This window comes from Arachis hypogaea, chromosome 15 (genome assembly GCF_003086295.3).
Source record: "Arachis hypogaea cultivar Tifrunner chromosome 15, arahy.Tifrunner.gnm2.J5K5, whole genome shotgun sequence".
NCBI lineage: Eukaryota > Viridiplantae > Streptophyta > Magnoliopsida > Fabales > Fabaceae > Arachis > Arachis hypogaea.
Window position 1 is genome coordinate 145,286,853 of NC_092050.1, and position 27,391 is coordinate 145,314,243.

At 31.2% G+C, this 27,391-nt stretch overlaps 2 protein-coding genes across 4 annotated transcripts; both read left to right on the forward strand.

Moving 5' to 3' along the window:
- The first annotated feature begins 8,107 nt into the window (after window positions 1-8,107).
- LOC112751107 (uncharacterized) lies at window positions 8,108-17,211 on the forward strand. Of its 2 annotated transcripts, XM_025800152.3 has the most exons (14): window positions 8,108-8,688; window positions 9,342-9,416; window positions 9,497-9,604; window positions 10,012-10,044; window positions 10,125-10,214; window positions 10,347-10,472; window positions 10,649-10,792; window positions 11,038-11,454; window positions 11,572-11,706; window positions 12,180-12,398; window positions 12,499-12,777; window positions 12,925-13,062; window positions 13,579-13,881; window positions 16,479-17,211. In XM_025800152.3, the coding sequence occupies exons 1-14, from the start codon at window positions 8,491-8,493 to the stop codon at window positions 16,704-16,706; spliced, it is 2,493 nt and encodes an 830-aa protein (XP_025655937.1). In that variant the 5' UTR covers window positions 8,108-8,490; the 3' UTR covers window positions 16,707-17,211. The 2 variants fall into 2 exon arrangements, with proteins under 2 accessions (XP_025655937.1, XP_072073233.1); XM_072217132.1 differs by lacking the exon at window positions 10,012-10,044 and having other exon boundaries at window positions 8,111-8,688; window positions 9,497-9,615; window positions 10,109-10,214.
- A 1,167-nt stretch (window positions 17,212-18,378) lies between these two features.
- LOC112751106 (chloroplastic group IIA intron splicing facilitator CRS1, chloroplastic) lies at window positions 18,379-24,889 on the forward strand. 2 transcript variants are annotated; one of them, XR_003176217.3, is made up of 10 exons: window positions 18,379-19,507; window positions 20,202-20,655; window positions 20,735-20,865; window positions 21,752-22,099; window positions 22,505-22,661; window positions 22,740-23,032; window positions 23,132-23,191; window positions 23,309-23,392; window positions 23,744-23,964; window positions 24,485-24,889. XR_003176217.3 is itself a non-coding variant. In XM_025800151.3 (9 exons), the coding sequence occupies exons 1-9, from the start codon at window positions 18,569-18,571 to the stop codon at window positions 23,879-23,881; spliced, it is 2,604 nt and encodes an 867-aa protein (XP_025655936.1). In that variant the 5' UTR covers window positions 18,379-18,568; the 3' UTR covers window positions 23,882-24,285. The 2 variants fall into 2 exon arrangements, 1 of the variants encoding a protein (XP_025655936.1); XM_025800151.3 differs by lacking the exon at window positions 24,485-24,889 and having other exon boundaries at window positions 23,744-24,285.
- The last annotated feature ends 2,502 nt before the right edge of the window (window positions 24,890-27,391 follow it).

Below are 27,391 nucleotides of genomic sequence, written 5' to 3' on the forward strand. Positions count from 1 at the left end.
TAATACCTAATAAATTTAGATTCAATTTTTTTTCCACAAAGTTGAATTGAAATAGTGCTATTGTACCATTGACAATTTTAATTTTTTTTATAATAACTATTTTTTTTCTACTATAAAGTTACAGGTTAAATATTTTTTAATTTAATTTATACTGTAATAGTAATATTTTATTTCATTGGTTACCCGATAAATTAAAAGAGATATAAGAGTTTGATATCCAATTATTTTTTTCATTTTACTCCTATCACTGTAACCTAAAACAATCGATACAATTATCATTATTTCTACTATCATAAGAGCAGTCCAAAATAACCCATATGTAGTTATCATTATTTCTACTATCATAAGAGCAGTTTGTTAGTACTATCTCATATATATTGTTCCGTACTCTTTTATTATATTATTATCGTTATTTATTTTTCATTTTTATTATCACTCTTTTCTGATTTTTTTTTTTCTATTTATATTGATATGGACGTTTATTATAAAAATAAAATTTTCAAAACCAATAAAAGGTAAAAGTATATCTTAGTTGGGATGTATTATTATTTAATGCTAAACTAATATATAAAATACTATTAAGATATATTGTGATACATATATACAATAAATTATAGGAAGAAGGATTCTAACCGGTATAGAGTATATAAAAGGATGATCAATTCATTGTATTAATGAGACCAATAAACAATAAATTAAGTATTACTATATTAACGACAGTGACATTGTATTGATGATATGTATTTTTATTTTAATATTAATAATTAAACGTGATATTAAATTACTCAAAATTTATTCTATTGGTTCGAGAGATACAGTTAAAGCAAACAAAACTCATCACGAAGATAATAAAAAGAGAAATATTGGATCAAAAGAATAAAAAGTAATGAAATAAATTTTTATTATATAATAATAATATTATCTATTTAGACGGATATACTAATTATGTTAAAAATTTAACTTTTTTTTTCAGCCATAAACTCAGAAGAACACAACTAGCTCATTTTGGTGACAAATAATAATATAAATTTTTAATAAATAAGATGTAATGTCATTTAATTTACATGTTGTCATATATAAACTAAGACTAATGTCATTTTTTTTTGTCTTTTCAAAAAATTCAGTGCAAAACAAGATATCTCAATTCTACGGATTTTAATTGAATTAATTGAATTTGTCTTTGTAATAAGGAATCAATTTAATTGAATAATCTTAAATCGTTTATATAATTATTTTTATGGTAAAAAAATGTGACAAATTTTCAAGACTCAAGAAATTATTAATAAGGAGATGTATGATGAATTACAAAATTTTTTGTTCAGATACACAATTTTTATATTCTCCTATTTTGTTTATTAATTATTCTTATAATTTTATATTCAAAAACAAAAAAGACAAGCATTCTTATTTCTTTTATTTTTTCACTTGCTTCTTTTGTTTTTTCACTATTGATAGGAAAATGAATCTCTTCAGATCCAAATTCATATTTTGGCCTACCACTTAAAAAAAATGAAGACAAATATAAATATCCATGATATTTAAGCAAAATTATCTTTTGTAAATAACTAACATGTATTTTGATTTATATATACTCTTTTTGAATCAGGATAATATTATTATCATTATTTTTTTAACTATGTTTTTCTCATAATATATATATATATATATATCTTTATTTGGTGCTTTTATAATTTAACATTTTAAAATTTTTTATAGTAATTTTAAGGTAAAAAAATGATATAAATAAGGTTACGGTAATATTAAAATAATGACAAAAATATTTATCTAATAAATTTAAAAAATAAATAATATATTAATAAAAAAATTAATTTCTTAAAAAATAATAGAAAAGCGGCTGAGCCGTTGAGCCGCTAGTGTTATTAATACAAATAGAGAATAAGAGAAAGGAAGAAGAATACATAGATGTAGATATCCGTGAGTTCATGAAGCAAATGATATGAGCAATCAAAGTAAAAGGTACAGGTGCCCAGTAATATATGGTATCTTCATGTAATGTATGCTTGTTGTGGCTGGTGTTTCATGAAATTGTGTTGGTTTGTAATGTTAGGTGGTACAAAATTTTTGAAAAATTACCTCCATTGTCAAAGTATATTTTACTAGAGTTACGCAAAGTCTCACCTGAATTAGATTGTATCAAACCTATTACATGTTGCAACAACAACTAAACCACTTCACATAGGTAGATTTCAAAATCTATGCTGAGAGCAGTCTTCGAAGATGAATTTATTTTTTGACTTTTAGATTTGTCAACACAGTATTCTTAGCATATGAAAATTGCGATTGTTGCTCTTACTCTTCTTTAGCTTTTCGATGTTGTCCTTCCATACCTGCCAGAAGGAGAGAGTTTTCATCTCTAGAAATCATCCTAGATGATGAACTTCTTGCCCATGCTTTCATTGATTTGGAGCAAAAGAATAAGCAATGGCTAGTGGTTTCGGGAATGAGGTTGTAGCGACGGGAAATGGCGAGGATGCACCAGTGGAGATTTTGAAGGACCGGTAATTTGTCATGCAAGCATCGTTAGAAGAAGAATTTGATTTTGGAGATTAGAGACAATTTTTTTTTGGATTCCGCTAGGGAGACAATGGACTATTTGTACAATGTGTACAATTACAAAATGAACATCTTCATACTATCTAGAATAACAAGTACTAGAAATAATAAACATTTTTCTAAAAGCTTAAACTGATTTTGGGGTTCACCAAGGATCAAATTTTTGACCTTTCGAATCTAGAGTTCTAATACCATGTTATGATACCACTCATCCCAAAAGTTTCAACTGATGGAAAAAGGTAACACTAATGGTTATATTTTTAATACTCCTTAAACCTCTATTGTACACATTATACAAATATTCCATTAGCTTCTCATACTTTCCCTTTTTTAAAATACCGTCCAAGTTTGTTTGTGTTGCAGTAATTCTGAGCAGAGTTCAATTAGAGAATGGTAAAAATTTTAAAGAATGAAATAGAAGTATATTATTTAAAAATAAATTAAAATTTTAAAATTTAAAATAAATAAATAATTTTTAAAAATTATTTCTATTTATTTACCGATAAAATAGCATAAGTTTTTCAACTAGTTGAGACACAAAAGAATATCATTAAATTATTATAAAATAAATATCAGAATTGTATTTAAATGTTCAGAGTTAATCTAAAGAATAATATCATTTTTTTTTTCGAAGTTAATACTTTTATTGCAATCAAATAGTTCAATTATAATATCTACTGCACACAATCAGGATAAACATATATAGAAATAAAAAATTTGGAAAAATTTCTAAAAAGAACAATACCAAGCTATAGCATTAGGGATTCAAAACAAAAAGGTCAAGCTATTCCTTCCTCTTCATTTCGATTGTTATGCCTCCCAAGTCGCCCAAATTCTTCCGCTAATGTCAGAGCTTGGGATAGAATTTTCCCAACCTCAACTTTGTAATTTTAAAAAATGAGAGAGTTCTTGAACAACTAGATTTGTCATAGCAGGTAACTTACTTGACTGAGTTTTTCTTTTGAATCTCCTCTTCTTCTCACCGCTTCCATCAACTGACACCACCATTCTCATGGTTCCATAGTCAGATCTCTAGGAATCACACTTGTTACTGGTGATTTATTCCAGACTTGTGCAACTCTCTTACAGAAGATCAGGACTTGGAGATGCATTTCCAACAGTGAAAAACATCGCGGGTACAAATTGGGGATATGAGGTATTCTCTTATGAAGAATCGTTTTCATCGCTACCTCTTCATGAGCAAATTTTCATAAAAAGGCATTGATTTTTGGTTAACATCGAACCTCCCAGATGCATTTCTAACAGTGAAAAACATCGCGGGTACAAATTGGGGATATGAGGTATTCTCTTATGAAGAATCGTTTTCATCGCTACCTCTTCATGAGCAAATTTTCATAAAAAGGCATTGATTTTTGGTTAACATCGAACCTCCCAGATGCTCCTCCATAGTTGTCTACTTTAAAATCTGATGTAAAGAATAATATCATTATTTGTTTGTAAATAATAAATATCATATCGGATACTTGTATTTATAATTTTAATATTTTTAAAAGATAATTTATATTTATTAAAATTAAAAAATTTAATATAATTTCATATCATTTGAAAAAGATATAGATTTATGTTTATTTATTTATTTTTTGTTAGTTTATGTCTTTTAAAAGTATTTTAAATTTTAAAAATAATTTTGTCAAACACATTGTTATAATTTGTATATATTGAAAATAAATTTTTATTTTTATTTTTTGATTTATCAAACATAACTATTATAAATAATAAAATTATATTTTAAAATTAGTTTTAATAAGTTATTTTAAAAATTAATTTTTTTATCAAATTGGACTAAAAATGTCCAATTACCAATGAGAAAATTACAACATGAAATAAAACAAAGATTACAATGCTTGACATGTCTCAATTGCATGTTACAAACATGTGAACCACTCGTTGATAATGACAACAACAAGGTTTTTAAGGGAAGCTACTGCATGAAGTTCTTCTTGTCAAAACAAAGCTTGATCAACAAACACCTTCAAAGAGAAAATTAAATTTGGTGGTGTTTTTGGATGCTGTCACATTTGGATGTCTAGAAATTGAAAAGTCTTTGACTGGCGATCTATGTCATCAACTCACATTCTCATGAATCTTCGGTGTCAAATTTTCTTCCTCTCTCTTAACTCTATGTAATTTTATTTTGTCTACCTCTAATAGTATACTTGAGATTTTCTATTTTTTTTTTCACATGTTTATGCTTATTGTCCTGTTAGACCTATTTATAATTTTATTTTACTCGTCAATAAAGTTTGATGTATTTTTGAAAAAAAATGCAAATCAATTTATTTATAATGTACATTTTGTTTTTCATAATGAGTATGAAAATTTTAGGTTTGGAGTAGTATGATCTCTATTCAAATGTAATAGTGTTGAGTTGTCATTTCTCATAGAGAAGAGAGATTATTATAGAGCAAATGGAATTAAAAAAATAATCAATTTTAGAATAAGTAATAAGAGAAAATAAATAAATAAAAATATTATTAGAAATACTAATTTTAAGGAATAGTTTTATAAATTCATTCTTAATTTTTATAACTTTAATACATTCTAATAATATTTTAAACTAAATAAAAATTTTAAAATCAACACTCATTTAAAAACAGAATACGACTTCTGTTACATAATTTACGATTACAAGTACTTGATCAAGAGAATTGAGAGTGCTTGTAAGATGAAAACCACATCTTATTACATGAACAAGACAAAAACACTTGACTAATACTTTCGGTACTTTTTATCCTTTAAGGATTTAATAATTAAGCCATTTACTTTATCGAGAAAAGAAAATTCTTCCAGTTATGGTTTTCTTTTAGCAATAAAAAACACACAAATTTAAATATAAATTAATATAGTCTAGACCGGCCAATATTAAAATTTAATTTGATGGTCAAGCCTATCATTATGGAATAAGACTTGCTACCAAGAAAATAAGAGAGAAAAGTCTAATGGCATATCACAATTAGATTGTGGGTCAACTCGGGTATGACATATAGGTTGTTGAATCAATCTACAATTCTCTAATAATAATAATAATAATAATAATAATAATAATAATAACAATATAGCAATGTTTGGGAACATTATCTTTGTACAACTACTGTACGTTCAAGGTTTAGATAATTCTTATGTTTATTTATGTTTAAAACATTTTTATATCATGGATACAAATATGAAAAATTTTTAAATAACATTCAACACAAAAAAACAAAAAGCAGGTGAGAAATTTGGATGTATAGGTTTGTTGTCATCATTGGCAATGGGGTGGCATCGATCGGCATGAAAGGCAAGTTGTCCTTCAATGTGGCTGGCCACATGCTGCATATAAAGTAATAAACCTACCTTTCTGATTTGATATATTATTTTTCACTTCATTTTAAAATAATTATTATTTTGTTTTTTATATTTTTCTACCTTTTATTAATTTTTTATGTATTAAAAAAAATAAAACGAAAGAAAATAATATTTCTAGTTCAGATTGGTAGTAAACAAATAAATAAATAAGAGAATGAAACTCATTATTATAGTCACTCATTCGGTGAAATATCTGAATATATTTTTAATTTGCTATTTAGTATTATGTTTTAAAGAAAATCTTAATATTTTTTAAAACAATAAACTTTACATTTTTGTTCTTTCTTTCAATAAAAACTTAGTACCAATTTAAAAATTAAAAAATTCTACTTACGCATAAAAAAAAAAGAATTTAAATTTTTTAAAATAAAGAATCAGCAACATGATAAAATAAGGAGTTAATTGAATATTTTTAAACAAATAAAAAGTATAAAAATTATAGATATAGATATAGATTGAAATATTTAATTTTTTATATTTTATTATTTATCTCATTTTCATATAAAACGAATTTGTTATATACATATTTCATTCTTAAAAAAGATAAGATTAAAAAAAAAAAAACAGTGTATTTAGTTTGTGATGAGATAAGATATTATGATCATTGTAAATATATTTCGCCTATGATAAAGAGAAGATACATGTATAACTATCTCATTTACGATGAAGATGGAATACATGCAAAAATAACCTATATATATTCGTCTGTAGACGAGTTCATTTGTTAATTTTTTAAGTTCTTTTAACATTTTTTTAGAAAAATTCTGTTTTTTCTACTTTTCTCGTTAGATTTTAGATCATTGAACATTCAACCGATTGAATGCGACTACACATTGCTAACGTTCGCCTATAACTGAATTAATTGATTATTTCAATATTATTAATAGTATATTAATTTTGTTAATTAGTTTAAGTTAGATAATAATGATTTTAAAAAATATAATTGTTAGAAAGTATGTAGTTTGTTTGGATTATTTGTTGGGTAGTTAGTTATATCTTACTTAATAATTTTATTCTAATTAATTTAAATTAGTTAGACTTTTTGTGACATGATAAAATATTATTGAAGAAAATTGAAAAAATAATATTGGTGTTATAATGACATACATAAACTCTTTGTAAAGCTGAAAATTCTTAATTATTCTATATCACATATATGTACATATGACCATTGAATTTTTGATGAGGAGACGAGATACTTATTTAAAAAAAGTGAGTTATTTAGATAAAGGTATCTAAATTTTTTTTTAAATATATTTTGTAGTAATTAAAATTTAATACATATAATCAATTAAATTGTATTATTTTTGTCAAAATTAAGTCAGACAAATTAATTTGATCAAAAAAATAATGAATCAAATCTTGAATTAGTCTAAATTAATATTATAGAAAATGACTAAAATACTCATATATAACGCTATGACGACAGAGAATTAAAGAACTAGAATTTAGGATTCTCAAAATTAACACATATAATAGGAGTATTTTAGTCATTTTCTATAATAAAGGTATTGTAGTTATTTTCTATAAAAATAATATTAATTTAGGGCGGTTCAAGATTTGATTCACTATTTTTTTCAGTCAAATTAATTTATCTGGCCTCATTTTAACAAAAATAATACGATTTAATCAATTATATGTATTAAATTTTAATTACTAAAAAATATTTTTAAAAAAAGACGTTTAGACGTTTTAAACGTCTTTATCCGAGTGACCCCTTAAAAAAATAGTGTTAATCACAATTGAATTTTTAATTTTTAGAAAAGGTGTATCTTATTATTTTAATTTAAATATGATTAACTTTTATTTCATTAATTTAAAAAATAATTACAAAATTAATTATAATATATTTATATATAAATATATATTATTTAATTTATTTTTAATATATATTTTATATTTTAATATTAATATTAATCACTGATTTTATATATATATAGTAAACTTGTTTTAAAATCTTATTGTAAACCGGTTTAAATTCACCGTCAGTAGATATTAATTATTACCCATTAATAAAGACGATCACTCTCCAAATGATTGAAATATCATCACTCCGAAATCCATATTATTATTTATTACTGCTATTGAAATTCATGATCACTCCATAATTAAATAATTAATTAAAATAAAAAAAGTATATAATATTAATATCCGCATTTTTCCACTTGAAGACATTCGGAAACTGCTTCAGTTTCAGTTATCGAATTTACCATTCAGCTCTTCCCACTTTTTGTGGTCTTTGTTTCTCTCTCTCTTTCTCTCTCTCTCTCTGTTCTTCTTCTAGTAATACAATCCCCTTCAAAATCCGTCAAATCTTCTTCCTTTATTCCATTCTTCAATTCCATTTCCCAATTGGGTACTCTTTCATTTCCCTTTCTCTTACCCCACCTTGTTTTCTGGTCTCTTATTGTAAAAAACTATGAATGAGTAGGTAATGCATAGCAACAAGATCACACTTTTTGACAACTACAAAGAAGAAGAACAAGAAGGAAAAAAAAGTTTCCTTTTTTATTTTTGTGGCATTAAGAGCAGAGTGATTTGGTGGTTGCAATGAGTAGAAAGAAAAGGGGACTTTTGTTCAACATAGAAGAAGTTGCAGTGGACTTCTTCTTCAACCATCTCTTGAAGGAGAAGCCATCAATTCCATTCTTCATTCCTCTGGTTTTGGTTGCTTGGGCTATTGAGAAATGGATGTTCTCTTTCTCCACCTGGGTTCCCATTCTTCTTGTTGTGTGGATAGCTATACAGGTAGATATTCAGTGATGATTGGTAACTTTTTTATTTTTATTTTTATTTTCTCATTTTAAAATCTGTATTCAATACATGAATTGAATTTGAAGCAACAAAATGTTCCCCAATTTGGTGGTCTTCCAATCATTGTCCTTAGTTTCCCCTCTTTTTGTCTTACTTTATCCATCTGGCATTTACTAAAATATTTGTGCACAATTTTTAGTACTACAAACTATCTTGCCTGATCACTTTAATTGTTGTTGTCAAATTTCATGAAATTGAGGTCATTTCAGATTCAATTTTTAACTAATTATATTTCTGATTATGGTGATACCTAAGTTTTTAGTATAAACTGTTAAGATATGCACCGTTGACCTTTTTTGATTAGTTGACATTGGAGCATAGTTACATAGAACGCAATCCATTTGTATATAGTATGCCACATTTAAAATATTTTTTGAGGGAAATATATTATGGGGCTTTGGTATGCAGGTGAATTGTGAATTGGTCACTTAACGGGTGAATTCATGTAACTATGCATCGAAACACTTATGTGTAATGTAATAGAAGAAAATAGACAAAATCAATGGTGGTTGAGCCTGAGCTTAATGATATTTTTCCTAGTGTATGATATAAGCAGTTAATGTGAGATTTTGCTGTTCCATTTTTAGTATGGTAGGTATCAACGGAAACTACTTGTTGAGGACTTGGATAAGAAATGGCAACGAATCATACTGAACACATCGGTACCTTTCCCTTCTCCTTTTCATCATTTCACATTCCCAAAGTGCTTTATGAAGTTGACTTCAGCTTCCTGTTCTTATAGCCGATCACTCCGTTGGAGCATTGCGAGTGGCTGAATAAGCTCTTGACTGAAATCTGGTCCAGCCATTATAACCCAAAGCTTTCAATAAGGTTATCGGCGATAGTTGAGGTGAAATATCAGTGCCGTTTCCTAGTACATTTATGTTACTGTCAACATTAAAGTATAGTAGTTATTATGGTTAAAGTAGTTTGTTTAGATTCTACATATTGTTATCTTCTACATTTTGGAATACTCTCTATGTTTTCAATAAAAAGGGTAACTTAGATTGGAAGTCTGTAACACAAACAGATTTCTGTTTTTGTAATTTGTTTTTTCCTTTAGCTCTTATGGTGATTAAGAAAACATTGAAAGAGTCGATAAGTTTCTTGTTGGCAATTCTTATTCATTCTACACTCTGCAAGATTTCTACATTCTGTGCAACACACTCTTCAGACATGCACTAACACCCCACCCCCCGCAGGAATTGTTATGTATTTTCTAATTTGATTTTCTTGCTTTTATCTTTATGTCTCTAGAAACGTTTAAAGCTCCGGAAGCCAAGACTTATAGTAAGAAACACTCTTTTCCTTCAATCATAGATGCTGGAAATTTCATAGGTGCATGCTGAACTAGGGAAATCATTCTGTAGGAAAGAGTCGAGCTGCAGGAGTTTTCATTGGGTTCATGCCCTCCTAGTGTGGGTCTTCAAGGGATGCGATGGTCAACTATCGGTGATCAGGTTTTACTTCCTTCACATTTCAATATTATAACCTGAAAAACAGTAGTTTTAGATATTTTATTAAGAATATTTCACATGATTAGGTTTTGATTCAGACACAAATGAAATGAGCATTTTCTTGGTATTTAACAGCGAGTCCTACAACTGGGTTTGGATTGGGACACAAATGAAATGAGCATTTTGATGCTTGCGAAGCTTGCAAAGCCATTGATCGGAACTGCTCGGATTGTGATTAATAGTCTTCATATCAAGGGTGATGTATGTAAAAGCAATGTCCGCATTTTGAATTTTGAAGAAGCAAATTTAGAGAAAAAGAAAACATTTGGATATGTTATCTTTACTTCTAGGGCTATGAACTGATTTTCATGCATTAATTAAAAACATGGTTTGGTGCTTTATCTTTTTGTTATTAAGATTCATATTTCATTTTGCAGCTTCTATTTACACCAATCCTGGATGGAAAAGCACTTTTGTATTCATTTGTATCAACTCCTGAGGTGAGAATAGGAATCGCCTTTGGAAGCGGTGGAAGCCAGTCACTTCCTGCCACTGAATGGCCCGGTGTTTCTTCTTGGCTGGTGTGTTTCTACTACGTTTGATTTAATATAATTGTTGTAAGAAAAATAATAAATTTCGAGTTGTGCTGTTTTCCATAAAAGACTTCTATTTGCGGTGCTGTTGTAGAAAGAATATGAACTTCGGTTTTGATGCAACTCTTAGAAATTGTAATGCATTGTGGATTATGAAGCTGATTCTATGTAAACGGATATCAGCTTGATGCCTTTCTTGTAATCATGCTTATTTTGAATTTATTTTTTTGTAGGAAAAGCTTTTTACTGACACCTTGGTTAAGACCATGGTGGAACCTCGGCGCCGCTGTTTTACTTTGCCTGCTGTTGATTTGAGGAAGAAGGCTGTTGGTGGCATTATATATATTAGAGTGATTTCGGCTAGTAAACTTTCAAGGAGTTGCTTCAAGGGGGGATCTAGGAGGCCTCAAAATGGTACAACCAATAGTTTCTCGGTGGACAGTTTTGATGACAAGGACCTACAAACATTTGTCGAGGTAGAAGTTGGGGACTTAATCAGGAGAACAGATGTTAGACTTGGATCAACCCCTCGATGGGATGCACCATTTAATATGGTTTTACATGATAACGCTGGAAACCTTCGTTTCAATCTTTATGAGTCTCATCCCAACAATATCAAGTGTGACTACCTAGCAAGTTGTGAAATCAAGGTACCAAAATAATTACCATGTCAGGTCAAATAGTAGTTACATTTCTTTAGTCTTTATTATGTTTTGGAAACTACTTCAACTTTTATACAGTCCTTACTATGGTAAGTTTTTGAGCAGATGAGGCATGTTGAAGATGATTCAACAATATTCTGGGCAATAGGACCCGATTCTGGGGTCATAGCAAAGCAAGCACAATTTTGTGGAGATGAAGTTGAAATGATGGTCCCATTTGAGGGGGCTAACCCCGGGGAGGTACAGTGTTTATGACCATTCTATAATTAGTTCCTCCTGCTTTATGATTTAGACACTTTGGTTGCATTATGGCCACGCGGGAAACAATTTTCTCATGTGAAATTTGTACACGAACTGGACATATTTTCAATGTTGATAACATTTCTTTGTAAATAACATTATATCGATATTAATCATTTAAAATTGATTATGGAGTTTCATAGTGATAGCCTTTGTTGTGTTATGCTTCTAGCTTCATCTGTTTGTGGTCCGGGCTTAGTTTATTATATCAATTTTAATTGGTCTTAATGAATGCTATAACCTTTTAATATACAAAATGATTATTTTTCTATTTTTGACTGATTTTTAGTAATACCTCCTAGAAAAATGCTCTTTAGGCCAGATTTTGTGATGGATAATTGATTTAGCTTTTTGAATGAAAATAAAATATTGTTGAATGGCATATTCATTTACCTCCTTTCTTCAATTTTCAGTTGAAGGTCAGCATTGTAGTAAAAGAGTGGCAATATTCTGATGGTACGCATAGCTTGAACAGTCTCCGGTCGAGTTCTCAGTCATCAGTTAGTGGATCATCAAATATTCAGTTAAGAACTGGAAGGAAACTTAACATAACTGTTATGGAAGGAAAGGATCTCGCTGCAAAAGATAAATCTGGAAAGTTTGATCCATATGTCAAACTTCAGTATGGTAAGGTGAGTGGTGTTGTGTCTCCAAGGCACTTCTCTCTCATTAACATGATTAACTGAGGTTGTAATGATTACGCCATATATAATTTTGTTGTTAATCTTCCAGACTGTCCTGAAAACAAAGACTGCCCATGGTTCGAATCCTGTATGGAACCAGACGTTTGAATTCGATGAGGTTAGTGGCGGTGACTACTTAAAAGTAAAAGGCTTCAGTGAAGAAATTTTCGGAGACGAAAACATTGGTAGTGCAAATGTAAATTTGGAAGGGCTGGTAGATGGAACAGTCAGGGATGTATGGATACCTCTAGAAAGAGTGCGTTCTGGAGAATTAAGACTTCAAATACAAGCAGTCAGGCTCGACGACCAAGAAGGATCAAATTCAAGGGTGTGTTTTATCAGTAAAAAAATTAGTGATGCTTTTAGTAAATTATACAAATCAGAAGAAAAGATATGCAAACAGCTGAGATTCTATTTGTATATTATCTCTTAATCACTTAATTCTAACATGCTTTGCTACATTGAAAATGGCCAGGGATCAGCTCCAGGCCCGGCCAATGGTTGGATAGAACTTGTTCTAATTGAGGGAAGGGATCTTGTTGCCGCTGATCTACGAGGCACAAGCGATCCATTTGTGAGGGTGCAATATGGAAACATAAAGAAAAAGACGAAGGTTGGAACACTTTTTCCTTGGTTTCTTTTCATGAAAGTGATTTTCCTTAGGCATTACAGTTTTATCTGGATTATGATACAAATATTAAGGCAAATTACACTGACTTGCCCCACAGTTAAGCGTTATTAGTAAAAATGACATTCCTTCGTTTGTAAAAGTATACACTAATCTTTTGAAATTTAGGTTATATAACACTTGACACCCTTGTATTCTGTAAAATGTGACATTAACCTCCATTATAGACATATTGACCTCCCCTCGAACTCGAAGGAGGGTAGTGTAAGCATGATAAATCAAGGGGAATTGTGTGTAACATCACCTAAATATTAAAGGTATCCATGGCATGGTGGATTCTTACTAACTTCTATAACTTTTCAGTTTGCCGTATCTCTCTTATCTTTCATTTCGTTTAATCCTTTTGGGGTAACTTGCTCCTCAATTATGTATTGCTTTATTTTGCAAGGGTAGATTGCACTTTTTTTTGTCTTGTAATTTCATATTTTCATTGTGGTGTAGGTTATATACAAAACTCTTAACCCTCAGTGGAACCAGACCTTAGAGTTCCTCGATGATGGTAGTCCCCTTGTACTCTATGTGAAGGACCACAATGCATTGTTGGCCGCATCAAGCATAGGTGAATGTGTCGTCGAATATCAAAGGCTGCCTCCAAATGAAACGGCCGACAAGTGGATACCCCTCCAAGGTGTGAAAAGGGGAGAGATTCACATCCAAATTACTAGAAAAGTTCCGGAGTTGCAAAAGAGAAATAGTATAGATTCTGAACCTTCCTTGAGCAAATTACACCAAATTCCGAACCAGGTGAGATCTTGCAAATCTAGAAATTTCTCTTCTAAGTTGCTAACTAGATGGAGAAGCATGGGTAGATAAAGCATATTAATTATATTTTTTATAGATATAATAATAGAAATAATTAAGAGAGAAATGAAAATTTAGTGAAAGCAAATTATCTTTTACAATAAAATAAAAGCTTACTGACATAAAGGAAAGAAAAGGTATGTAACTATGATGACCCAAAGCCGAGTTATAGATTCAAATATTACAAATTTGGTAATATAAAGTTAGAAAAATGTATATAACTGTTATGGCCAAAGCCCCATTATAAATTTGAATAATTACATGGAATGGCTTTTGTGATGTTTCCACAATAATGTAGATTTATAGATGGTTAGCGTATATACTCTCTTGTCTCCGCACCGATGTAATGCCCCACAAAACTTGCACACACTTGTTGCCCTTCCTAGATTCCAGGCTTCACTAATATAATTTGCCAATAGGTGCATATATACATCCAAACATAAAATTATTGATGAACCAAAGATTTTTTTTTTTCACATGTAAGTTTATTTGGTATTTGGATATTGAGCAAAACAAATTATGTTTTGTTGTAAACAATAATGGGATAAGATTCTAAGGGCTTACCTGTCTGGAAAAATGGCAACTAGTAGGAATTGTTTTTGTGAAGAAGTATGTTCAATTTGTAAAGTATGTGTTTGAAAGTAAAATAATATAAATTAATAAATAAGGGAAAAACTCTTTAATATATAGTCATATATACTTGAAGTATGAGGGATGTTGGACATCGTCTCAAATTAAGTAATTGCTTTCTGAAATCATCAACTCGTGCCATAGAACAAATTTATATATCTAAATAGCGCCAAAGAAAAATATCAAAATAGGATATTGTTTCGCTTTTGCTCTTACTTGTTGAGTAAAACTAATCAATCATGCCACTAAACTCTTTATTCTGTTGTTCAGTTCCTTGTTTAACAATTAATAGTTGGGTTTCCTAGATTAACTATGTTTCTTTTGAAATAATTAATTCTCTTCACCTCAATGTGAATACCTAATCTGTTAGAATAAACTACACTGAAATGAATGATTAAGAAGATCAGTGGATTCCTTACCAAATAACCACACAAATTACTTTTGCTTATCTCTTACTTTCACTCAACCTGTAGCAAGCATGACAAGAAGGTTTGAATTCCTTTCTCAAGTTCATGTCAATTCAATCAAGTGTTGATTAGACATTTGAATAGGAAACGTGAATTACATCATAATGAGATTAATAATCAAAGAGTGGCTATATCAATGGCCTAATTAAAGGGTCTATCTCATTAACGATGAGAACAAGATAACAAAAATGGAGGAGAGGTGAAAGAAGCTCCATTGAGATTGAAGCCATTGTGCCTTTTTTGTATCTATTAGTGATCATTTGGAACTCAATAACTTCCAAGAACCTTCTCCAGCTGCCTCCTCAGTGTTAACGGTTTGGAGATTGTGCCAAAAGATGCTTAATTGCATGGTTAAAAACCCTTGAATGATAGACTCTGTAGTATTTAGTTGGATTGGAATTCATGCACCTCTAATGATAGATCTTCAGCTTGACAAGTTTTATGGGATCAAATTAGTCATATAACATCTATTTGGTGTAAAGCTCTCAAACATGTTGAGATTGGAAAGCTGCACTTGGTTGATCTTTTGTTTGTTTTTTGCTTCTTTGTAAGGAGGATCTCTGATACTCTCATCTTTTTGTAATTTTCTTAATGACATTCCTCTTTTATTTTAAAAATACCCCTTTTATTACCCTTAATCACATGTTGATTAAATAATTTACGTGTTGAGAGTCGCAATTGTGCTCCAACATGGCATGCCTGTGTTAGAGCCCACAGTTGCAATCCTGTATCTTCTGACTTGATTGTGCTCTAGCATGGTTGCAATAGGTTGAATTTCCTCTTTTTGTGCTAAACATACATAAATAAGAACTATGAAATCATTAAATAACAAAACTACACAATTCTACTATGTATAATGGTATGGAAATGGCTAACATCTATGCTAAAGACTTGGGAAAACATAACTCACATTGGAGAATTATCATGATTAAGTGGCGATGAGTGAATGCTCACAACAAAAATACCATTCATGAGACAACTGAATTCTCAATGGCTTCGAATTTTGCTGAAGCACTCTCGTACAAAATGTTTCTTTCTTACTATTTCTGCTTACATGTTCTTTATTCAATGTTATGAATGAAATGTTTTATCAAATGAAATGGGGAAGTATAGAATAGGAGGCACATCAAAAGAATTAATTGAAGAGAGAAATCACATTGTAAGCCTAAGGTGTAACCTGTGTTAAGTCCCTTAACAAAACTTGCAAAACGGAATAAAATTAGAACCTAGATCTTGCAAATACACTGCTATAAAATATTCTTACTGCTGTAAAAATGCTTGCTGCAAACTTTCCGCACTGCTATATTGAGCTTCAAAATGACCAATTTTTCAGCATTATTGAACAAATGTTGCAAAACTATCAACATATAAGTTGTGCTGTGTGAAGTTATTATCATCCTCATTTTATGTTGACACATTGCATAAATTGAAATATCGTCGCAGATTAAACAGATGATGATCAAGTTCCGGTCTTTAATAGAGGACGGAAACCTCGACGGGCTATCAGAAGCTTTGAGTGAGCTAGAAACTTTAGAGGATACACAAGAAGGTTACATAGTCCAATTGGAAACTGAGCAAATGATGCTTCTCAGCAAAATAAGGGAGCTAGGTCAAGAGATGATTAATTCTTCTCCTTCAATGAGTCGAAGATCTTCTGGAAGTGGAAGCTGACCCTTGTCTTCCTTCTACTTTGTAGTTGAAGTTAATATATACTTTCCCATGCTCAACTTTGCTTATGGGAAAAAGAAGGACCATCATGAAAAGATTTTGTACATGTTTTCTAATTTTCTTAGCATGCAAGTCATCTTATAGTATCACATTATAGCTTGTATATGGTTAATTTGATTAATTTTTGTATTGGTATGCATAATGTTGGGAATCAGGTGCTGCATTCAATACAGAAAGGACTATTATAGTTTTTCTTCATAGGGTTTAGGCCAGTAGATATCCTTAGAGATTCATGGGTTTGGACAACCAGAAAATTAGTTTTGTTTCTATTGTAGGAATGTAAGGGTTGTGTAGTCTTTTCACAAGACATGATTTTATAGGATGTGAAGGTTGGTTATTTCCATCACAAACTAGTTGTGGAATTGTTACCATTATATAGTTGACATGAGTGGTGTTTATGTAAACTTAAACTGGTGACATATAATATATATAGTTCCACTCTTGTTTATTTTTCTTTGCATATATATAATTTGTCACTTTTGAGCATATATCATGTCTCCATTAACATATCCAGTAACTGAAGAGATACTATTAGTTGTCATTGTCAACAGATTTAATAGATAGATATATGATTCTGAGGTCAAATCTCCAATGTAATATGGCATGGTTGATTGTTTAGATTTAGCATGCTTTTGTATCTCTCTCTTGTTCTCTTTTGGCTAAAAAAATTTTAAATATGGAAACTACATGATGTATCTGCCAAAAAATGGATCAATCAAGAGAACATTTCCTTGGGGTGAAATTCATTTTAAAAATGATAAAGTACATTCATTGGGAAGAATCTTTTTTGTAGTCAACAAAGTGATTTCGTTAAAAGATAATTGCAGACAATGGGTAACAAATTAACCAAGTTCGAAAGTTTAAACAGAAAAGAACATCCATCCAGAATGTAGAAATTGTTAGTGTTTGAATGAAGTTGTAAGTTGAGAGGAAAAGAATCACCATAAGACGATGAAGAACTTTTGTTGTGATGAATGAGGTTGTGTGATCATATTTGTTTGTTTCAGGTACTAATGTTTCCTGTTTTTAGTTTTGTATGTTCTATGTTGAGCTTTAAATTTGAGTTGAGAAAAGGTGAAAATACAAACTTGTACCTCTGGGCAACCTATGTCTTTTTTCTGAAATGATTTTAGAAAATTTTACATAAACAAAGAGTGAAATAATAAATAGATTAATCCCAATTAATTTATTGGTAATAAAAATAATATTAATTTGTAAGCTTGAAATGACAAATCAAATCATAAATTATAATTAATAATTCAATAAAAAAATTAATCATTAAATTAATTATTAATATAAAATATTTATTAAAATATAAAATATATATTAAAAATAAATTAAATAATATATATTTAGATATAAATATATAATTAATTTAATGATCAAATTTTATTTTAAAAATATTATTTTTACACTAAAATTAATTAATATATATTTATGTATAAATAATTAAATACATATATAATTGAACTCATTTTAGTGTGTATTTTATATTTTTATATGTATTTTATAGATGGTTAATTTTAGTATTTAACATGATTGTTTTTATTTACATAGTAATTTTTTAAATAATTTTGTAGATATTTTTTTATGTAAGTTAATTTTCACACCGAAAAAAGTGAAAAACCTTATCGCCTTTTGTTGCTGCCACTTGCATTGCATCATCATCATCATCATTTCTTCTTCTTCTTCTTCTTCTTCTTAGTTACACAGCTCCAAAGTCTGCAACTTTTCTCTTCCGAACACAAACCGAAGAAAACGAAACGAACAATGCGACTCTATTAAGAACTATCAATACAAAACAAATGGCGTTCGCAGCCACCACGACGGCAACTACTAACCTCTCTGAATTGCACCTCAAAACTTGTTCACCTTCATCACTCTCACTCACTTCTCCTCATTCTTCATCTTCCTCCTCAACGCTCTTCTTCTTTGGCTCTAAACCCCCATTCCGCACTCTTACACTCACACCCTTCTCTTCTCTTAGAACCTCACAACAACAACATACAAAACAGAATAACCGTTCTTCTTCCACAACAAAACCTAACACCAACACCAGCACCAGCACCAGCAACCCTTCTGCCCCATGGCTCGCAAAAACCCCTCCCCCCAATAATTCCTCCAAAAGGGTCACCGAATCTCACACCAACGACCCACTTCATGATACAACGGAAAATCGTTACTTTGACGGTGATAAGGGGCAAAACGCGGTTGAGAGGATCGTTCTTCGGTTGAGGAACCTGGGATTGGCTTCAGATGATGATGATGATGATGATGATGAAGAAGGAAAAGAAGAGGTCTCAATTGGTGGTGCTGGTGATGATTTTCCGGTGACCGGAGAAGAGAGGCTTGGTGAGCTTCTGAGAAGGGAATGGGTTAGGCCTGATGCTATTGTACGTGAAGATGATGGTGTTGGTGATGATGAGATGGTTTTTTTGCCATGGCAGAGAGAAGTGGAAGAGACAGATATGGGTGCTGCTAAAGAGGGAGGGGAGAAAGGGATGAGGGATAAGAGGAGAGTAAAGGCTCCAACTTTGGCGGAGCTGACGCTTGAGGACGAGGTTTTGAGGAGGTTAAGGAGGGAAGGAATGCGTACTAGGGAGAGGGTTAATGTCCCTAAAGCTGGGCTCACCAAGGAGGTTATGGAGAAGATTCATGAGAGGTGGAGGAAGGAGGAGCTTGTGAGGCTCAAGTTTCATGAGGACCTTGCAAGGGACATGAGGACTGCTCATGAGATTGTTGAGGTTTGGTTCATTGCCTCTGCTTTTGCTTTTGAATTTCTTTGTTTCGGTTGAGACCTCGGCGCCGATTGATCATCGTGACCTGATAGCGTCAATTGGAATGATGTGTTGGTTTTATAGTTTGCAAATGAATTGATCTCTCTGAGAAGAGTAATGATCTAGCATCCCAAAAATGTTCTAAACAATTTAATAGTAAAGATTTTTTATGTATTGAAATCTTAAAAAAGTTTTCAACTCTTCTCGCATTTGGTATTTAGTAGGATGCTTAGGAGGATAGATCATTGCTTATCTAAGAATAAACCCTTTTTCGCGTGCGCGCGAATCATAGATTAGGACTAAAGATCATGTTAAAATATAATTCAACATGATGCACACCTTCTAAACCATGCTTTGGAAAATGCAATATCAAATCCAGACATGCTAGAAATGGCAGCTTTTTTTTTATGTTGAAGTAGTTGTAGAAGTTGACATGTGATAGGACATGAATAATTTACTTCAGTGTCATTCATGTTTTGGTGGGCTTCGTGAGCCGCTTCTAAAATTAAAATTTGCATTTGATTTACTTGTTTGGTCGATATATCACTGATATACATATTTATACTTGTATCCTTGTTCAAGCATAGCCATTAGAGATTTACCTTTGATGTTTGTTCTAATGCGTTGAAGAGCATATCAACTGACTTGTTGCAGTGTGCAGCGCCGAACAGGAGGGTTGGTCACATGGAGGGCAGGTAGTGTTATGATGGTTTATCGTGGTGCTAATTACCAGGGGCCTTCATCTGGGGGTCAACACAATGCAAAAGAAGGTGATGCTTTTTTTGTACCGGATGTCTCTTCGAGAACAAAAGACAGTGATGCAGCCTCATCATCGGAGAAGAGTGAGCCAATTGTGTGGAATCGAGTACAGCCTGAAAACATGACAGAGGAGGAAGCGGAGTACAATGCCCTGCTTGATAGTTTAGGTCCTCGTTTCATTGAATGGTGGGGTACAGGAATACTTCCTGTTGATGCTGATTCACTTCCCCCTACAGTTCCAGGTTACAAAACACCCTTTAGGCTTCTTCCTACTGGAATGCGTTCTCGACTAACAAATGCGGAAATGACCAATTTAAGGAAACTTGCCAAGACACTTCCTTGTCATTTTGCCTTGGGTAAAATTTGTCTGTTGTAATATTTTGTTGAGTTTATTTTCCTTTTACTTATATGGATTATTTCCTGGCAATTATGAAGGGAGAAATAGACGTCACCAAGGCCTAGCTTGTGCTATTCTTAAGCTTTGGGAGAAAAGTTTAATTGCAAAGATTGCTGTAAAACGTGGTATCCAGAACACAAACAATGAACTGATGGCTGAGGAGATAAAGGTCTGTTATTTGTGGTTTCCCATTTGCAGTTATTTGATTCTATAATTGTGCTTGTATTTAATCCAGAACACTGACAATAGGTTGGAAAGTTGATAACATCAAGTGAAATATTAGAGAATGAGAAGGGAGTGAGACAGAGGAGGCTTGAGGGAGAAGATACATCAGGGGTAGATTAGGTATTTAGCTCATAAGTTTTTTGTCCTAATCTAGTTGGCAGCCCTAGCTGGTAGAGTTTGTTAGTCAAGTCATAGTTCTTCTAATTAGGTCAATCAGGCTGTAGGTAACATGAGTTGCTTGTGGGTGGTTCAATTGGAACCAAGACCGTGCGGAGGTGAGGCTGCGGTGTGGGGGTTGTTAAAATGACCTCTGAAGTTTTTAACCGAAAAAACAGTGTCCCTTTAAGCTGTTGGCTATGCTTTATTCAGTACATTGGAGTAACAAACCAATCAATAATTGTTTTACAGATTGATCTTCCAGTGAAGTAGTGCGTTTTTGGCATTGACTTTTACTAGTAACATAATTATACCTAAGAATAATTTTAGGGGCATTATATACTCAAAGAATATATTATTTTATTATTTTCCTTTTATCCATAAGAATGTGGTTCTTTTTTTAATCTTCATTTTTTAAATGTTATCTTTTTGTTTTGGGGGGGGGGGGGGGGGGATCTATTTTGAAGATATTGATACTCATTCTATGGGCTGGTTCATGTAAGGTGGTGAAAAATTAGTTTTGTTTTATTTATTTATTGTTTTTGTTTTCTTGTGTTTTTTTTTTAAAGCATAATTCTTTAATTGCTCACATGTTATAAGCTAAAAATATGTAAATCCATCTCATATGTTAATCTGATTATCAGAAAAGTGACTGTTATTCTGTTAAAGTGCAGACATTGACCGGAGGTACCTTGCTGCTAAGGAATAAATATTACATTGTTATATATCGTGGGAAGGACTTTGTCCCGACAGCTGTAGCTACGGTCCTAGCTGAAAGACAGGAAATGACCAAACAGGTACAAGATGTTGAAGACAAGTTCCGGTCTGGTGTTCTTGATGCTACTCCATCAGGGAAGGATGAATCAGCAACACCACGAGCAGGATCTTTAGCAGAGTTCTATGAAGCTCAGGCACGCTGGGGAAGGGATATATCTACTGAAGAACGGGAGAGGATGATGGAGGAAGCTGCCAAATCCAAGCAAGTCAGGCTAGTCAGACATATCGAACATAAATTAGCTACCGTAAGTGGGTTTTTTTTTTTTAATAATCAATTGTTTATATGCTTAACATGATTTATTGTGCATGTGGATATATGTTTGGCATAGGAGTTGGGTCCTGTCTTTTTATTTCTTCATTGTTCAAGATATATATCCTTATCCTGTTAACTTTATCCCATTAAATTTTACTTTCTTAGTTTGTCTGCTGACAGTTTTGTAAAGTTTAGTTTAGATTGTAAATTTACTCAAATTATGATGCCTAGATCAGCTGGCTGTAACTTTAAAATTATATGCTAAGATGAATGCAATGCAACATATGTTGCCGGATTCTGGGTTGAATGGGATTTTCATGTTGTTTTGATTGGCCTCCGCAAATCTTGACAATTGTTAACTTCCCTTGTTTGTATTTAACACTTAATGTATGAACAGGCTGAGGCCAAAAAACTTAGGGCAGAAAGGCTGTTAGCAAAAATAGAAGCATCTATGGTTCCAGCTGGTCCTGATTATGACCAGGAGACAATCACAGATGAAGAACGTGTTGTGTTCCGTCGGATTGGTTTAAGAATGAAGGCATATTTACCACTTGGTGGGTTGATTTTCGTCTGACCGAAAGCTGTTCCATTCCAATGATACAAAACTGACATCAGTTTGTGTCTAACTGCAGGTATTCGTGGTGTTTTTGATGGTGTCGTTGAGAACATGCATTTGCATTGGAAACATCGAGAGCTTGTAAAATTGATATCAAAACAGGAGACCCTTGCTTTTGTTGAAGATACAGCAAGGTTACTGGAATTTGAAAGTGGTGGAATCCTAGTGGCAATAGAGAGAGTTCCCAAAGGATTTGCTCTTATTTACTATCGTGGAAAGAATTATAAGAGGCCCATCATTCTGAGGCCTAAAAACTTACTGACAAAGCAAAAAGCATTGAAGCGATCGGTGGCTATGCAACGGCATGAGGTACCCCTTTGTTATATTGCTAATCTGTTCATCTTTTTTCTTTTCTTTTTTCCTTTTTAAATCTGTAATGTTATATTCAATCTTGTATGAACTGTGCAGGCTCTTAGTCAGCATATTACTGAGTTGGAGAAAACCATAGAACAAATGAAAACAGAACTTGTAAGTATTTGATCCATCATAGTTTATTTTGCTCTGTGTTTTTATGTCGGCATTTTGGTTTCTCTATGGTCTCTATTATCAAGTTTCATCAACCTATAATTTAAATAATTTCTGCAGGGAATGCCTCAAGATCTGGAAGATGAAGATATGCCAAACATAGAGGACCATAACCAAATAGACAATAGCTCGGAATTCAGCCAAGTAAGATACCCCACTTCTCTTGATGGTTTCTTATCTGCCTTACTTTGGGAATGCAATGGAATTGTTCTTTGCCAAATCAATACAACTTCTGCATATAGCCATGGCTTTCATAATTTTCTCGATCATACAATTCTGATTCTCCTAGACAACAACTTGGGTGATAAGTTTTGGATCTAATGTAAACACAGCTATATAGTATAATGCAATATGAGACTGTTCATCACAGTAATTTACCTATCATTGAAAGAGTGTAGGAGGTCAAACACTGATGGGATTCTTTTTTCCTTTTAATTTTGAAAAGAATAGATTATCATTCCAAAATTAATTTATCCACTTTTATGTTATTTGCAGAGCGAAGATGAAAATTTTGATGGTTTGGATGATTATGATGACGATGAAGATGATGATTCTGATGAGGAGCAAGACATTGATTGGGAAGATGAGGATGACTCTGAGTTTTCTAAATTAGAAAATGGTGAACATCCTTGAAGGCCATATGCAAATCCTTGAAGGCCATTCTGAATTTTCAAAATTAATTGCAATGAACTTTGCCAGTGCCTGCAGCTAGAGCGGTATCAAACTTTGCCATTTGATCATTCAGTTCATAAGTTTGCGACACTGTTTTTAATACCTTGCACTGTAAGATAAGATTGATCTCCCCATTTGGTTAAGTTACTCCAATGGTCCCTATAATTTCATTTAATTTTTAATCAGGTCTTTATTATTTTTAACGTTTGTAATCAAATTCTTTTGTATAGAAATTTTCAAATTAGGTCTCTAGTTCAAACTTCTATAGTCTTACTGTCTTAGTCCTTGTATTAACATTTGTACAATACAGGGACTTAATTAGAAATGTTTAAGCTACAAATATCTAATTGAAAATTTTTATTTAAGAACTTGATTACGAACTTTTAAACTATAGAAAATTAATTGAAATTTAGTGAAACTATAGAAATTTCTAGAATAATTATACCTTTCCATTTCTGTGATTCTAAATACCATTCTTTTTAGCTTTATGATGATTATGCTATGTTAAGTATCAATAGTCTAACATATTAGACTAACTGTAATGCATACTATTTTGTACAACAGGTTTCATGATCAATTTTGGCCTTTGCACAACTTGATAATTTCTTCTTGATCAGATGAGGTGTTAATTTGTTTTTCCCCCCTAGGGGACTATTTTGCAATAAATCTAGCAACTGTTCCTACTTGTAGAGTGAACGAGTGATCATAAGAGGCAGGCTCTCATAAAACTTGAGTGGTTCTTCCGCTTACACAATCTGATCTGAAATTTGGTTTCAGTTTTACATAAAAAATTCTACAAAGATGCGAGTACATATAATATTTCAAGCACTGTTGTATAATTGAGTCTGAATTTCATTGTAGATTACCTGGTTATTGTAAATCCTCCTTCAAACCGTAATTTCTTTTTGTAATATGTTATGCTTTATATGCAATCATTCAATGCAGCAAAAGAATAATTCCTTTATTTAAGTTATGTTGGTACTTAATGGATTCTCTGTCAATGTCATTTTGTTACCATTGAAGAATTTGATGTAAATGAATTTTATGTAAATTATTGAAGCTGATAGAAGACCCCATGGAGTTTTGCAATTAATATTATTCAACCAAAGTCAATTATTCTATTCAGCTTAAACTCCTGTATGCATGAAAAACTCTTTTTTTTTTTTCATTTATTTATTTTTATTTATTTATTTTTTTTTTGTATCCTTGGCATTAAGTAGTGATTTTGACACAGTACCATGTAATATAACATTATCAATACGTATGTTCTCTAACATCTTTTCAGTACTATTCTCCATTACCATTTCTTCTTTTTTATTTTATCATGATGATTATCTTCTCCTTTTCTTGTTCTTTTAGCCATTTTTTCATTTACCACTAACCTGAAGGAGACATCAAAATAGGGTGAGACAAATGAGATATACATTTTCGGAGGTGGGAGGGACATCAAAATAGGATTAGATTCTTCTAATCTTGCGATTGTAGGGAGAATTAGATGAGATCTCGATTTTGGCTATCTTTTTAGAAAAAATTATTTTGGTATATAACATTAGAATAATTTATTTTAGAAAATAATATTTTTATTTACTTTAGATTTTTTTTTTTTTTTTGTCTCTTCAAACTACATGATTAGTATATCTCCATATATCATACATATGAAAGTGAATAATTTTTGTTCAAAGACATTATTTGAAAGGGCATTCCAATGACAATCTTACCACTTACATATGTAGATAACGTTTTATTAATACATGAGAATGAGAATAAAACAAATTGGTAATCAAATCGATCATATTATGTAGTATCACTAAATTACTGGTTAAACCAATAAATTATCGTTAAATTTATTAAACTGATCATAATTTGACACTCATTTACCGTGAGTTTATTACTTGGTATGACTCGGTATACTTGTCAATAATAAGTGTGAAAAATTCTGCATCAATCAGTTACCTTCGACAGCTATAAAAAACTCTTTTTCAGCAAGAACCTCAACCGCTGTGCTTTTTTCCATGCTAAAGCCAATCCACCAGCTCGGACTAACAAACTAACAATCCTCCAATCCGTAAAATGACAAGATCGCAACTTACTTTTTACCAGGCGAGATTGATTTTGTTTCACATATAAATACAATCTCCATGGAGTAGAATTGACACAAGGTTATGGACTGTCAGAGTCTCTCCAAACTCGACAATTTCATGGCGAATTAAAAGAAAGGAATAAAGAAGGGAATAAAAAAGGAATTGACAAAAGTCAAACATTATCCTAGACGGCACAAAAACTCTATTTTGAGAAAATCAACGTACTCCTCATACTATACTTGTTAGTAATTTATGATTGATTTGAATAATTACTCATAAAAAATTTTAAACAGTATATAAAATATTTTATACTTTAGTAAAATTAAACTTCAAAAATAATTATTGTTACAATTCAGGGGTTTACAATTATTTTATTTAAACAAAATTGCTTTCTTTAAAAGATAATTTCTGTGAAAAATAAATAATAGTTCAATTAAACATATTAAATTTTTGAATTGACTTTGTTCGATTTAGTAGTACCATGTAATTCGAATAATATTAATTTGATTTAGTACTATAATGGCTAATTCAAATTCAATAAATTCGATTTATATAGAATTATGAACGAAGACATATACATAACGTTATTTAGTCTGAAACTTTCATATAATATTGTTATATATTTGAATTATACATGTGTTTTACCCTACAATTTAATTTTAACATATTTTATAAAATTAGCTTTTACTTAGAATTAGTTGGACACAATAATCCGAGTTAATATTCAAATTAGCCACTAAAATTTGATTCCGACTCAATTTAGCTCTCAAAGTTTTAATTGACTCTAATTATATTCTAAAATTTTGACCCGAGCATCAAATTGGCCTTTATGTCGTTTTCCGTCACCGGAGTGTTGACCTAGCAATTTTAAATGACACCTGTCGCTCTCAAAACGACGTCGTTTTACTCTTGGCGCCGAAAATATTAGAAACTACGTCGTTTGATATGAGAAAAGGGTTAAATGAAAACCCAAAAGAACATAAAATTTCATTTTTATTTTGTCATTAAATAGTAAATACATAACAATGTTTCATTCACATAACTGATATCACAGTTACATATATTTCTTCCCACCTAATCCATAAGCTACAATCACAAATCCAAAAATAATAACAAACACAGACAATATAATATTCCACATTTTTAATATTCTAATTTCAGCTTCAACTGCACTAATTTTTCATCTCGAAGATATTTTTCAATGGTCTTCACTAACTGAACTTTCATTTCTGGCAACTATGGCTTCTTCTTCTTCAACAGCTGGCCATTTAAAAAAGCCACACCATCTCTTACAGGTAGTCTACAACACCAAAAATCAAAAAAAAAAAATGAGAGAAAAAATAACTACAAAACCAACAAGAATTTGAGAAATAAGACACACAATCAACTT